The sequence below is a fragment of the Polypterus senegalus genome, chromosome 4 (genome assembly GCF_016835505.1).
Source record: "Polypterus senegalus isolate Bchr_013 chromosome 4, ASM1683550v1, whole genome shotgun sequence".
NCBI lineage: Eukaryota > Metazoa > Chordata > Cladistia > Polypteriformes > Polypteridae > Polypterus > Polypterus senegalus.
Window position 1 is genome coordinate 70,355,523 of NC_053157.1, and position 15,821 is coordinate 70,371,343.

A 15,821-nucleotide genomic window follows, 5' to 3' on the forward strand; every position below is an offset into this window, starting at 1 on the left:
AAGGTGTCATTTTGCTTGACTTCTCACTTCATCCATAATGGCTAACATGGTATAACACCCTGCTACTACTTTGTTAATTCAATAAATGACATAATGAAAATATTTGTTTATTCAGGCATCCTTTACCTTATATTAAATAGTTGCTGATGACTTGAAAGTATTCAATGTCATCATTTTCAATAACAGTGGAAATCAGAAAGAAAACTCTACCAAATGGACTTAACCACTTGAAGCTGGGGGATTCAACATTTTTATCAACAATGACATCAGTAAAAGAAGTGGTTCGTATAATAATTTATTTATTTTGAAATAGTAAATCAAATATTATCATTATAATTATTCAGTCTGAAATCCTCTGAGTTTATTAGAATATTTACAGAGCTGATACCTCTAAATTGTATTTCTCCCCAGGATAGAATAAATTTTAGTGTCTTCTGACTGTTCAAAATACTCAGGCAGGCATTTTATATGTCCCAGTCTATAGTAACTTGAGAAAGGTTAGTTGTGTTTCTTTTCCTCAATTCTTGATTATCTGTTGGTATTCTCTAACTTTTGGTAATGGTTTACTTAAAACATATTAACAGTTTAAGATATGTATAGTTTTATTACATCACATGATTGAAAAAAGAGCACAACCATGCTAATAACAGTATATATTCTGCAGAACAGTGTAGCATCAATCACCAAGTATACATTTTGTATTGCAATAAGGGTTTGTTTTCATTAGGGAAACTGAAATTGCTAGAATAACACTAATTGAAAGCATATCGAGAAGTGCATTCTGGACAACTATGCATACTCAAATGTAAATAAATATACTCTTAATTGCTTGTGTTGATATGAGATAAAACTTTTAGTAAGTTCATCAATTGATTTCCTAACCTGCTTATCCAATTCCAGGTATTAAACCTAAAAACATGCTCTTAAATGACTACTCCATAAATGAATGTTGGCACAATGTCACAGAGTGAACTGGTGATGGGTTATGTTTTACAGTTTTGCTTTAGTCAACATTCGTGGTGAGTTAAAACAGAAAAGTTTCAAGTTGCATGCAGTTGCATAAAACTGACACTAAAATTAATTTTGCAGACAATTTAGCATTTGAACTCACAAATGAGAGTTGTTTGCAAATCTGAAAGGCTTTCATAGGAGGAAAACAGGGAATATTGTTTTCAAAGCCTTGTTCACACCTGCATTGTGTTCTTTTCTGTAGTGGCATAATGCAGGTCATCTGTCACATGCTTGTTCAAATCGATTAAAATAAAATTATCTTTTAAAAATGTGATTTGCTGCATATTTTTCACACTTTTAAATCTGTTGTCTTCTGAACATTTTGACGCTTACATTTTCTTTTAGCTGACAGCAACGTTCAAAAACTGCATGTATTTTTTATTTCACCTTTATTTCATTAATTCCAAAGAATATTATTTTGTATTCAATGTAAACTTCCAAAGAACATGACTGAAATAAATACCTATTAAGGTATTTTATCTTAAAAGCTTCTCTGTCTACAGCTAGTTAAGCCAGAAACAATGACAGTTCATAAGCTCTGTTGTTTCCACTGAAACATTTTCAGAAAATGTATTTCTGGAGGGTTTCCTTCCGGGTCAAAGTTGTTGTCTTTTATTTTCTACCACTCTATTGGAATAGAGGGAATTACTTGTTGTTCTCAATGTGGATTTTTTTTCCTGGCACAGGTATTCATATTTATGAGAAATTAATATTTTTGGCTTATTTTGGGTGGAAAAGCTCACTGAATTTCCATTTTTGCTCATTGCTCATGAGAAAATATATCTTTTAGTTGGTAGCTGTTCCTGACATTTGTGAAGTTTCTAAAGATGTCTTTATTTATGTACTTTTCCTAAATATCAATGTCCTACTTTACTGTGTTCCAAATAAGGATTTTTGGGTCTGAGAGGTATACCCTTAAGGGGAGAACAATGTTATATCTAACCACCTATTATATTTCCCTGTACATCCATCATCCACCTCAGCCATCAAGTTCATGTAGTGCCTACTCAGGATTCAGGCGGGTCACCTTGGATTTATCTGGGCAGTGGACTGTGAGTGGGGCTGAATGAAGGGCTGGGCTTGGGGCCTACAAGGGCAACCCAGGTGGGTATTACTTGGGCTAGCACATGGGTTGTTAAATAGGTTATCATTTTATAAATGATTTTGTGTATATATATGAATAGCATCTATTTATGTTACATACACACACACACATATATGTATATATTAAATTTACAAGGTATATATATAAAAGATTCACATTTTATACACTGTTCTGGTACTCTTTCCTCATAACATTTGTGTGTGTGTCAGTTAATTAGGTATTTTTTTTGAGAAAAACATGAACGAATCAAATGATTTCTGATGGGTCACATGAGCACCGGGCCGACCTCCATGGAAAAAAAATAATTTTCCTACCGGCAGTCAGACATTCTTGAGGCACACAGTTTGAGTTCCATGATTACTCATTGTGGACAAAACGGAAGAAAATTTGTGATATTTATTATTATTCAAAGATTTCATTAATACATACATTATGTAAATAATATTTAAGTGCATAGATTACTGTAACTGTCAATATAATTTATTTTGCATTCTTCAAAATTTATGTTGCATATGTTGCATTATTGAGCAATATTAAATTACAGAAATAAAAACATTCATATTGTTATTTCATTTTGTTATTAGTTTATATAATAAACAATATTAACTGCATTCTTTGATTGGGCTCTTTATTCTTTTTTTTGGCTGGGGGAGGATTAGTTGTGTAAAATAAGGTAGCCCATGCAGCCCACAAGACACCCTTGAAATGTTCACTTACAACCCATGCAGGAACCTATATGTACCCAATACTGAAGTTGCACTATACACATACATAAAACCCATGTGGGGCAACTTGTGTTTACCCAAAAGGTTCCCTCTTGTGACCCATCTGGTATCCATCATTATCCCATATGGGCATCCACATGTGGGGCGCATCTGGAACCCGTAGACAAAAGTTGATGAGACCCAGTTTGGCTGCCCAGAATGATACCACTTTCAAGCCCATATGGGACCAATGTAGGCCCAATGTGAGCATGCTGGCTCGGAGCATATTCCTTTTTTTTTTGTTTTTGCCTTTTCCATTTCTTGAGTGCACTTCATTTATGACAGTGGACTAAAAATGTATTGACATCTTAAAAAATATATTAGTGTTAAAAATGCTATATTTGTATTTCTTATGATTCTCTTTCATCCAGGATTTTTTTTTTGTGCTTTGGTTATTTGTGTTGCATTCTAGCTAGTAATTAAGATATTGCAGGTGGAAATGACCTTCAGTTAAACTAAAAAAGTGTCTTAGATTTTAGGATACATCACTGAAGCAATGCTTCTATCCTTTCATTCATATTTGTAGGAAAATGTTTTTGGTGTTTAGCCTTCCAGAATATAGTTCTAATAACTTACCTTAGTGCTTTCCAATTCTAAGATGTTCTTAGTGCTACCGATTATTTGCATCTTTCTTGGTTACTTTGAGCAGTTGTTCAAAGCTGATCCTCCAGCTAGGACATTGGATATCCCTGGGTCCACGGTTCTTGTGGCTGATCCTCCAATTAGCTGTGAACCACCCAATCTCACTGAAATTGCACACGTGGTGAACCAGCTGAGCGGGGGAAAGGCTGCAGGGATCTGCGGTATCCGGGGTGAAATTCTCCAGGCTGGTGGTAAGGCTGTCCCTGGCATTGCAAGCAATCTTTTCTTCCATTTGGTAGACTGGCATCATCCCAACTGACTGGAAAACGGAACTTGTCATCCCTATTTGGAAAGGGAAGGGTGATCGCCTGGATTGCAGCAACTACAGGAGGATAATACTGCTCTCAATGCCATGTAAGGCCCTTGCTAGGGTCATCCTCACTAGGATCCGTGATCACTTGCTCATCTACCAGCAACTGGAACAGTCTGGTTTTATGCCTAAGAAGTCTACTATCGACTGCATCCTGGCACTGAGGGTTCTCATAGAGCGCAAACACGAATATCGTCAGAGTTTCTTTGCAGCCTTTGTCGATTTTCGCAAAGCGTTCAACTCAGTTGATCATGCTGCCCAGTGGGACATCCTGAGGGTTCATGGTTGCTGGATATCATGGCCGACCTGTACACTGGTACTGTGAGTGCTGTTCAGAGTGGAGGCAGGATCTCTGCATTTTTCCCAGTTGATTCTGGGGTTCATAAGGGGTTTGTTCTTGTCTCCTACTCCGTTCAATGCTTGTATGGATTGGGTGTAGGGCAAGGACTGGGGTCCAGCGGCTGTAGGGCATCTGTTGGTGAAGAAAGATTCACAGATCTTGACTTTACCTTCCTATGAAGTCAGTAGACGGATTGGGAGAGCATGGGGAGTCATGAGGTCGCTGGAAAGGGGTGGGTGGTGCTCCTGATATCTGTGCAAAAGGATGAAGGTCCAAGTCTTTAGAGTCCTGGTGCTTCCTGTCTTGCTATATGGTTGCGAGACATGGACACTATCCAATGACCTGAGACGAAGACTGGACTCCTTTGGTGCTGTATCTCTCCGGAAAATCCTTGGGTACCATTGGTTTGACTTTGTGTTGAATGAGCGGTTGCTTATGGAGTCCAGAATGAGGCACATTACCTGCATTGTGAGGGAACGTCAGTTACGGCACTACAGCCACGTGGTACATTTCTGCAAGGGTGATCCAGCTTGTAAGATCCTCATTTTTGGGGACCAGGCCAAGGGGTCGCCCACGTAACACCTGGCTGCAGCAGATAGAGGGTCATTTTCAGAGGGTGGGACTGGACCGTATGTCTGCCTGGGGGGGTTGCAAACCGAGATCCCGAGTTGTTTCATCATATAGTGGGTGGGCAATGCACTGTACCAGTGCATGCTCCCCAACTTGACTTGACTTGATATTAAACAAGCATTGGCGGGGTCTGCTTAGTTCAGTTGTATCCATGTCTCCTTGTTGTGTTTCATATTCTCAGAAGCAGTTGCAATTTATGATGTCGATATCCAGTGTTGTCATTTGATGCTTTCTGTGGTTAAAAAGCGTTACATTTTTCAAAACATTATTTGGTGCTGGCCCTCTGGTAATTTAAATTGAAATTCTAATTGTTGAGATGTGGACCATGAACATCTTCCTTTAAACCCATGACTCTTAGTTCCCTGAAAAGATTTTTTTGGAAAATCAGAATACAGTAATCCCTCCTCGATCGCGGCGGTTGCGTTCCAGACCCCCCCGCGATAGGTGAAAATCCGCGAAGTAGAAACCATATGTTTGTATGATTATTTTTATATATTTTAAGCCCTTAGAAACTCTCCCACACTGTTTATAAATATTCTCCGCACAGTTATACAGTAAACCCTTGTTTATCGCGGTTAATCCGCTCCCGACAGATAAATGAATTTCCACGAAGTAGGATTCTTTATTTATAAATCTAATATTTTCGCAGTTAGAGCATAGAAAACCTGTTTACGACCTTCTAAATACGTTTTTAAACATTATCAGAGCCCTCTAGACATGAAATAACACCCTTTAGTCAAAAGTTTAAACTGTGCTCCATGACAAGACAGAGATGACAGTTCTTTCTCACAATTAAAAGAATGCAAACATATCTTCCTCTTCAAAGTGCGCGTAAGGAGCGGAGAATGTCAGAGAGAGAGTAAAGTAAACAATGAAAAATCAATAGGGCTGTTGCTTTTAAGTATGCAAGCACCGCGATAAAGCAGCGGCAATGAAGGGATCAATGCGAAGGTAGCCTTTCAGCATTTTTTACAGGAGCGTCCCTATCTTCTAAGCAAACAGCCTCTGTGCAAAAAGCCCCTCTGCTCACATCTCCTCCGTCAAGCGCAGAGAACGTCAGAGAGAGAGAGCGGAGATTAAAGCAAACAATCAAAAAATCAATAAGTGTGCTTTTGGACGCACCTCGATAAAGCGGCATTTCTTAGAGGAGCGTCTGTATCCACTAGACAAACAGCTTCTGTGCAAACAGCACCTCTGCTTACACCCCCTCCGTCAGGCGCAGAGAATGTCAGAGAGGGTGAGATAGAGGCAGAGACAAGCAAACAATCGAGCACCGCGCAGGAGGCATATCTTATAGCATTGAGGAGTTTTAGTTAATATGTAATACGTGCTCTGATTGGGTAGCTTTTAAGCCATCCGCCAATAGCGTCCCTTGTATGAAATCAACTGGGCAAACAAACTGAGGAAGCATGTACCATAAATTAAAAGACCCATTGTCCGTAGAAATCCGCGAATCAGCGAAAAATCCGCAATATACATTTACATATGCTTACATATAAAATCCGCGATAGAGCAAAACCGCGAAAGTCAAAGCGCGATACAGCAAGGGATCACTGTATTAATTTATTGATCAGATATTTAATTTGTGCTCACATTTAAACTTCAGTTTAAAATACACTTCATGGCTAACACTTATTACAACAAGCTAAATGCAGATGAAATGTGTTGATGCTGCCAGCCCAGCACTGGAAGAGATTACTTTACTATCAGTGCTTGTCTTTGTCGTTGCTTCATTGAGCTACAAACCCACTGCCTTTTTACAGATCCAGAGTGTTCACAGCCAGTATTTGAATCAGGAGTATATGATATTTTCTTCATGTATACTAGTTTTTGTCCCACATCCTAAGGATACAAGTATCACATTAACTGGATGTCCTAAATTGGCTCAATATAAACTGGGAATGGGTGTGCCCAGAAATAGACTGATCCCCTGCCCAACTTGCTTCCTGCCTCGTATCCAGCATTACCAGGAAAGTTTTCAGACTTTAGATAAATACTGTAGGAAAGGATGGAACTTAGAAAAGAGGAGAGCACACAAGATAAATTCACTTTGCTTGAAACGAAGTAAGACAACCAAAAAGGTCTCCAGTGTAAAGAATGTATCTGAACAAGGGACTTTTTTTTTTTTTTTTTTAAAGATTTCAATTTAAAAATAACATTTCCTGTAGATAATCCTTTTACATTAAAATCTTTGACAATAAAATTAACATAGGTCTATAATACAAAACAGTTATTTGTAATCTACTTTGCCATTTTCTTTATGCAAGAAGATTTCAGGGTGTTTACAATATGTTTTACTTTGGTTCACAGTAAAATATAATCTCACCTAAATACAATTAATGGCATTGTAGAAGGGTGGCACGGTGGTGCAGTGGGTAGCGCTGCTGCCTCGCAGTTAGGAGACCCAGGTTCGCTTCCCGGGTACTCCCTGTGTGGAGTTTGTATGTTCTCCCCGTTTCTGCATGGGTATATTCCAGGTACTCCAGTTTCCTCTCACAGTCCAAAGACATGCAGGTTAGGTGGATTAGCGGTTCTAAATTGTTGTGTGTGCCCTGCGCTGGACTGGCACCCTGTCTTGGGTTTGTTTCCTGCTTTACACCCTGTGTTGGCTGGGACTGGCTCCCGTGACCCTGTGTTAGGATATAGTGGGTTGGACAATGGATGGCATTGTTCAAGCAATAAGAAGGGTTTTTTGGTCTATTGATTTACTAATGGGAAGCAATTGTGTCACTGATAACCTTTTGTTTTGTTCTTTGGTTATTTTTCATTAGTGTTTTCAAATTTTTTTGCTTTCATTTCTGAGACAATGACAATTTATGTTTAGCAGATTTTTTTTCTCTTTTTTTTCTGTTTTTGGATCCCTTTCAATATAATGGTCCCAAAGCATGGCAGACACTTTACAGGGCACAGTCTCATAACTACTCAGTGGAAAGTTGTCAGTTTGTTTAAAATGCAAGCCTTTTGGAGGAAGAAAGTAGCCAGAGAAAAACCCACATGCCCATCGGGAGAATATACAGACTTCACACAGACATTTGCCTATTCATGATCTTAACCTGCTTTTTCTGGAACTTTAAGGCTGCAGACTAGAAACATTATAACAACATGCCCTCCATCTTTGCACAGTTCTGCATGCCCCCCATCATTGAACAGATCTGATAAGTGATTAATTTCTTTTGAAATACAGTAGACCTTTTCTTTTGGTTTGGTGTTTCTTAGACATTAGGCTGGGGTGGACATTTTATCCCATTAGAAAATTACAGGGTCAAGAACCAACTTAGAAAGTGAGCTACATATACCTACATATCGCCTGGTGTCTTAGAAGATGATGCTAATATTTTACTCTGTTTTCTTCCCCAGTGATAAAACACTTTACCACCAGGCCATTTAGCTATGGAAAATGTTGATTACAATTGTAAAAACAAAGTCAATTTCATTTGTAAAGCTTCTAAAACTTGTGCAAAGACCATGTTACATTGTATGACTTTTCCAGTGATATTTAGTTACGGGCGTTTATTTTCATAATCTTATTGAGTTGCGGATAGACATGGTTCACTACCGTGACCACAGTCACATAATGTGACATACCCAGCAATTCAGTCCAAAGGGTTCACAATTCACCAAGAGGTATGACTTTGATTTAAATCATACGGATAAAGTCTTTGTGCATATGAGCAAAACAAAAAAATAATACCCACCCAGAAATACCATACATATAGTGCATAACAAGAAATAAGGAATGTCTTTGTTCTGGACAATTGCAAGCAGATGAGAAGCTCATGTGTCTGATGTCTCATGTTTACATACCACAACAGAATGGTAAGAATTAAAAAAGGTAGAGGCTGTGGCTGCACTTGTAGTACAGTGGAACCTCAAGATACGAGTTTAATTTGTTCCAGCACTGAGCTCGTATATTGAATTTCTCGTATCTAGAACAAACTTCCCCATTGAAAATAATGGAAATTCAGTTAATCTGTTCCGCACCCCCAAAAATGTCAACATAAAAATCAATTTTCCTAACAAATAACACTGATAAATAATATATACTTTAGTTTACCTTTAATAAATAACACTGGTGAATAATATAACTGTAGTTTACCTTTATGAAGAGTCCTGGCTGGCTTGAAGGAGACGATAGGGAGGTGGGGAGGAGGAAACGGGTTACTGTGGGGAAGGAGAGACCCCCTCTGCTTCAGGAAGGCTCTCTCTTCTTTATTTTCGTGAAGATATTTCTTCACTGAGGGGCCAAAAACTTCATTGACCCGCTTGATGAAAAACTGCCGTGTTACCCAGGCTTTGCTGTTGGCCTACCACATCACATTCAGTTGTTTTTTCTGCACCTTCCCCCTCTTGAAAACTTGTGGATTTTCTGAGTGGTAGACGAGCAAAGATTTCTCCTCTTGCGTGATGTAGGTCCTCTTAGGCATTTTCTTCCAAAAAAGATCTGTTTCATCACAATTAAACATTTGCTGGGGAATAAACCCCTCACTAGTAAATACATTGTGGGAACTCTGGCCCAAATTTATCAGCAGCAGCTGTATCAGAGCTGGCAGCCTCTCCATGTCGCACAACATCGTGAACACCGGTTCTCTTTTTAAATTTTTCAAACCATCCATGGCTTGCCATAAGTGCCTCCTCATCTTCAGCCGACGTACCTGGTGTTTTTCGGAGAAGGTCCAAGTACAGCTTCTTAGCCTTAGTGCAATTGACAGCTTCCGACACCGAATCGCCATTTAGCTGCTTTTCGTTAATCCACACCAACAACAGCTTCTCAACATCTTCTAGGAGTTTTGGACAACAACAACAACATTTATTTATATAGCACATTTTCATACAAACAGTAGCTCAAAGTGCTTTACATAATAAAAAATAGAAAAATAAAAGACACAATAAGAAAACAAAATAAATCAACATTAATTAAAATCGAATAAGAGTAAGGTCCAATGGCCAGGGGACACAGAAAAAACAAAAAAAAACTCCAGACGGCTGGAGAAAAAAATAAAATCTGTAGGGATTCCAGACCATGAGATTCTACCTAACATAAATGAAACAGTCCTGTTTGGATTTAGGGTTCTCACGGAAGGGCTTGATGATGATGGTCATGTAGACTTCTGCCTTTTAATCCATCCATCATTGTTGGGGCATCATGATGCTTTGAGTAGGTGGAGGTGGCGCAGGCTACCACCACAAAGAAACTGGAAAAAGAAACAGAAAAAGAGAGTAGGGGTCAGTATGGATTTTAGAGCCACCATGAATAGTTATTATGAGGAAACTGAACATACAGAGTATCAGGATTAAGGCCGCCTCACCACTTCTTTTAAGTTTTGTTCTTGGAATTCTAAGGAGACACTCATTTGAGGATCTGAGGTTACGATTTGGAATATAAGGTGTCAGACATTCCGATATATAAGATGGGGCGAGATTATTTAAGGCTTTATAAACCATAAGCAGAATTTTAAAGTCAATCCTGAATGACACAGGTAACCAGTGTAGTGACATCAAAACTGGAGAGATGTGCTCGGATTTTCTTTTCCTAGTTAGGATTCTAGCAGCTGCATTCTGCACTCGTTGCAAATGATTTATGTCTTTTTTGGGTAGTCCTGAGAGGAGTGCATTACAGTAATCTAGTCGACTGAAAACAATTGCGTGAACTAATTTCTCAGCATCTTTCAGTGATATAAGAGGTCTAACTTTAGCTATGTTTCTTAAGTGAAAAAATACTGTCCTAGTGATCTGATTAATATGTGATTTAAAATTCAGATTACAGTCAACAATTACCCCTAAACTTTTTACCTCCGTCTTGATTTTTAATCCTAATGTATCCAGTTTATTTCTAATAGCCTCATTGTATCCATTATTGCTAATCACTAAGATTTCAGTTTTCTCTTTATTTAACTTGAGAAAGTTACTATTCATCCATTCTGAGATACAAGTCAGACATTGTGTTAGTGAATCAAGAGAATCGGGGTCATCAGGTGCTATTGATAAGTACAGCTGTGTGTCATCAGCATAGCTGTGGTAGCTCACGTTGTGCCCTGAGATAATCTGACCTAACGGAAGCATGTAGATTGAGATGAGCAGCAGATCCAGGATAGAGCCTTATGGAACACCATATCAGATATCATGTGTTTTCGAGTTGTAATTACCACAACTAACAAAATATTTTCTCCCTGTCAGGTAGGATTCAAACCTACCTGGACAGTGCTTGGAAGTCACGGTAACTCCTTTGTCCACATCAAGTTTCTTAATTTTTTCCTTCTTCTTCAGAATAGTGCAGATCATTGATGTTGAACGGCCGTAAGTCTTCACCAGTTCCGTCATTCTTACACCACGCTCATGTTTATCTATGATTTCTTTCTTAAATTCAACGGCCATGGTTTCCTTTTTTTTCTTTGCAGCACTATCTGAGGCAACAATCTTCTTGAGAGGCATCGTGGAATAATTATTTTCACGTTAAATGCAAAAAAAACAATGAAATCACAAGTGCACAAACACGTAGATCCTCACGCTACGGAAGAGCAAGGAACACTGAGTGAGCTGACGGGCGGGCAGCGTCAGCTTGGGTGAATCCCCGAGTCGAGGCGGATCGGGAAACGTGTCACGCATATCCACAGCCTGGCTCGTGGCTCGTTACGCGAATTTTTCGCTCATACTTTCCTCATATCTTGAATTTCTCATATACAAAGCTGTTCTCATCTCGAGCTTCCGCTGTATCTGTAAATTATTTGTACAGCTGCAGCATTATTAGCTGTCAGAAAAATAAGCAAGCTTGCAAACTTTTGGAAGTGTGAAACTATGCTGGAAAGTTGTCATGTGGTTGGGTAATTTCACCAGCCAAGCAATTTCCAGTCTTATGATTTGACATACTTGGGGAACAAGATTAGAAACTGCAGTTGTCTAGTTTGACATACCCTACAACCAAAAGTCATGTAATGTTACAAGTGGTATTAGTAGACTAAATATTTTTGAAAATGCCCACTGGTAAGTCATATCTAAAAAAGCGGAATTTCATTCACATCGTAACATTTATTTAAGTGTTTCAACTTAGCCCGTACATTTTGATTATGGGGTAGTAAGTGGCTACAATAAATTAAATAAGATTGCAGGTAAAAAAGTAATTTAAGAGACTGTGTTTCTTACTAATGCTTATTAATTTGTGATGTCTTGGAAATTTCCCATTATCTTAAATAAAATGCCTTCTTTGAAAATAAATCTGTAACAAGGCTATCTTAAATGACTGTCTTTCCAGTGAAAATACTGTAGATTATGTATTCCTTCTGTAAAAAACTTTTAATTGTCTTTTTTTTTCTTTTTTCTTAGTTTGTTTGTTTTTAAGTTTAGACTCCCTTGGATCTTACCCAAAATATCATAGTCAAGTGGATTTTCTTCTTGCTTCACACCTACTTAATATAAAGGAAACCAAAATACTGACTAGGTTGTATACATCTGACTGAGACACTGACAACGTATTTTTTGCAATCTGTTGATCCTTTCCAGTAACAAAAGCCTCTTTATCATGGTTTTCCAGTTATCCTCTCCCACTACCTCAAGAAACTTATGCTCAGCTAAACTAAACAGATCACCATGTCTTCAAAGAAATTCTCGTCACACACTTCTGCTAAACTTGAACTCTCAGACCTTGAAGAATCCAAGAATATTAAGGTGGGGAGGTGGAAAAATGAAAGGATTCCAGGCCCTTCTCAACAACTAAACCCATGTCACTCTTCATATTCTGTTCAATATCAGCGTTATGGTGGTAACACTGAAAGAAAGGGGATAAGTTACTGCTCTCCTATTCTAACAGCACGTCAGCATGTGTTTGATTATTCTTGTACTCAGGAGATGCCACTACTGCACCTTCATTCTCCTCAACATTTTCCTTCAAGTTGTTCTGTGTTTCCAGTGCCACAAACAGCTTCTCAGACTATATGGACAAGATCTCTCCCTCCAAGGTTACTCTCAAGCATGTATTTTCCTAACACGCGTCATACCAGCTTTCCAATTATCAGACAGGTATTTGTTTTAAATTAAATGTATGTAATATTTTCTACAGACAGCTTAATATTGTACCAAGTTTATTTTTGTTTCTTCAACTCATTTTGATCTACTTGAAAAAGTAAGCATGTATGTAAATATTGTCATCATTAGTTTGTTGTATTTTTAGCTTTCATAAACTAAACTTGCAGCAAACATTTAAAAATTATTTATATGTTACTTCAGTGCTTTATTTGTTGAAATACTATGGGGCTCTGCCCCCTGCACGCTTCCCTTGCCAGTCCCCAGGCAGGGACACTACACTAGGCACTTCGTGGCTTTGCCGCTCATGTATGGGGAAGTGGTTGTGCAATTTAAACAGACTGTTATTTTCATGGGAATTGTTACATATGCATCATAGACCTAATTATTTTACATTACAGGGAGTAAACCATAGTAACCATAGTAAAAAATAGTAAAATGTAACAATTTCAAAGAAAATTATGTTTCATGTTGCGTTAGAGGTATTCATTGTATTACACATTTTCGTTCTGTTTGGCTTTGAAATTAACACACAAATACTTTTTAAACAAACACTTTTGCTGTAAAACCAAAGTAAAAACAATATTTGGAATTAAATTTTCGTCAGTATTGCTTTGAATTTTGATTCCGTGTTTTGAGTTACATTGTGATAACTCAATGTATAACTGCCCGTGAGTGTATATCTTTTCTTTCTCTCTAATAAATAAACCGACTTTTTCGAATGTTTGTCCCTGTGATTTGTTAATTATCATAGCAAAAGCTATTCTAACTGGAAACTTTAAACGTTTTAATACGAATGGCATATCAATGTCTCTTTTGGTGTCTAATATTTTCCGTGAAAGATGTACTACATTACCTCTCTTGTTGCGTTAAAATTTTACATGTCAGAATTGTTCGACCAATTTTGAATACAACTAATCTTGTCCTATTGCATAGCCCATCACTCAAACATAAATTACATAATAACATTATGATCCTTCTTTCAACAGTAATTCAGCCGGTTGAATACCAGACGGTGTTAACGGTTGTAGATATTCTACAGGATATTGTAAGTTGATGCTTTGATCTTCTGCACAGTCACCACCAACTGTTTCAGCATAGTCTATTGATACGCATTGAATCAATCTGCCGTGTAACCGATCGTCAATTTTTGTGTTAATTCACTTGACTTCATCGTTTCTTGGTACTAGGATTGCCTGTGTACTCATTTCTTCTGTTGATAACCCTTCGGGATGAAATTCTTCATTAAAATTTGGACATAATAAGTCTTTTATTGGGAACGTAAAGTGAGGAAAATATTTATGAGCTGAGAGCGCAGGAACTGTGTCTGACAAAAGCATTCACATGAATGAGCGGTGAGAGGACCATGGGCGTGATCCGTTAACCATAAATGGTCGAGAAGAGGCAGGACTTGAAAAAATCTCTTGGAAATAGTCTTGTCTCATCTCAAGATTTTCTTTTATGATAGAGAGATAATATTTTATGTTAGCCAAAACAATCACTGCATATTTTCAGGTTATTAATATATGTGTCAGCAAAAGTTTAATATACATGTTTCCTTAAAGATATAAGACTGTTTAAGTTATCTTCTATATAGACTGGTTCCATTGCATAATTTAATATAAATCATATACCAAATAGAACGTGTTTGGTTATTCTTCTGAAATGAAATACCTGTATTATATATATATATATATATATGGGTGGTCCAGATCTAATTACGCAACTCTTAATGCAATGCAGGAAAACAATACAATTTCGGTTGATTGGCGCTACCAGTCCGGTCAAACATTTCGTTGATTTGGGAGATCGTGTTCCTATGCACTGCAGGCGGTCCAAATTCCTCCAACATCCTGCATTGCATGTTGTTATAATGCAATGAAAATTGCATAATTAGATCTGGACCACCCTATATAGTGTGTATATACCCCCTAAACTGTATATATAGATAGGGGAAACCCCTCCTCAATGTTTCTGCGACTTCCAATATATGTAAGAAGCCCACATTTCCTATGCTCATCATTTACACTGTACTTTCAAAATTTTATGTCTTCCTTTTGGCGGGTCTCACCATTATGCTGTAAGGAAATTTTGAAACTGACCTCTCCTTTTGGTGGTTTCATTCCTTATTTCCGTTAACAGAGGATATATTTCATAGCAGAAATGCACAAGGGTGGCCCCAGGTCCCCTTTCCTGTTTCTGCACGGCCGCTGTCCACGCACCTTCCATGTGGACTCCCTGCCTATATACATTAACAACATCCCGCGCTCATGTGCCTCCCCACTCACTTCCTTACTTTCCTCAGCTGTTTGTCGTGCTCACTGCTCCCTTCTTCTTTACTCCAACTCTTCAAGGGTGGAAGGACTGCTCATTCTTCTTTCAGGCTACCTCTAAACCTCACCCATACTGATTCCAATTCAAACGCCTCCAATTTCCAGTAACGGTCTGCTTTGCTATGACAATAAATAAGTCACGGGCCAGACTCTAAAAAAGGTCGCTATTGACTTGACACAAGAGTGCTTCTTACATGACCAAATGTACGTTGCATGCTCAAGAGTAAGCTCAGAGACAGCTTGGTCATTTTACAGCCCAAGGTCAGAACTGCAAAAGTCATTTACAAAGAGATCCTTACATTCTAATAATGTGTATTTCTCATACACAACATTTACAATAATAAATTAAACTCCTTACAATCATCAAATTCGACAATCATGTTACATTATTTTTAAAATGTTTCCTTTTCTTTTTTGTAACTTCTTTAACACACTACTTCTCTGCTGTGGAGTGCAGGTATTTTGCTAGTATATATATATATATATATATATATATATATACTAGCAAAATACCCGCGCTTCGCAGCGGAGAAGTAGTGTGTTAAAGAAGTTATGAAAATGAAAAGCAAACATTTTAAAAATAACGTAAGATGATTGTTAATGTAATTGTTTTGTCATTGATATTGAGTGTTGTTGTCATATCTATCTATTTATATATATATATATATATATT

The 15,821-nt window shown here is 37.8% G+C and overlaps 1 protein-coding gene across 2 annotated transcripts in view; it reads left to right on the top strand.

Annotated features, from left to right (window-relative positions):
* The first annotated feature begins 481 nt into the window (after window positions 1-481).
* Window positions 482-15,821, top strand: part of LOC120527430 — a 56,597-nt gene continuing 41,257 nt past the window's right edge. For both annotated transcript variants that reach the window (XM_039750838.1, XM_039750837.1), the window contains exons 1-2: window positions 482-497; window positions 12,120-12,812. In XM_039750838.1, the coding sequence (XP_039606772.1) occupies window positions 12,384-12,812 (429 nt within the window). In that variant the 5' untranslated portion in view covers window positions 482-497; window positions 12,120-12,383. The remainder of the gene's footprint in view (window positions 498-12,119; window positions 12,813-15,821) is intronic.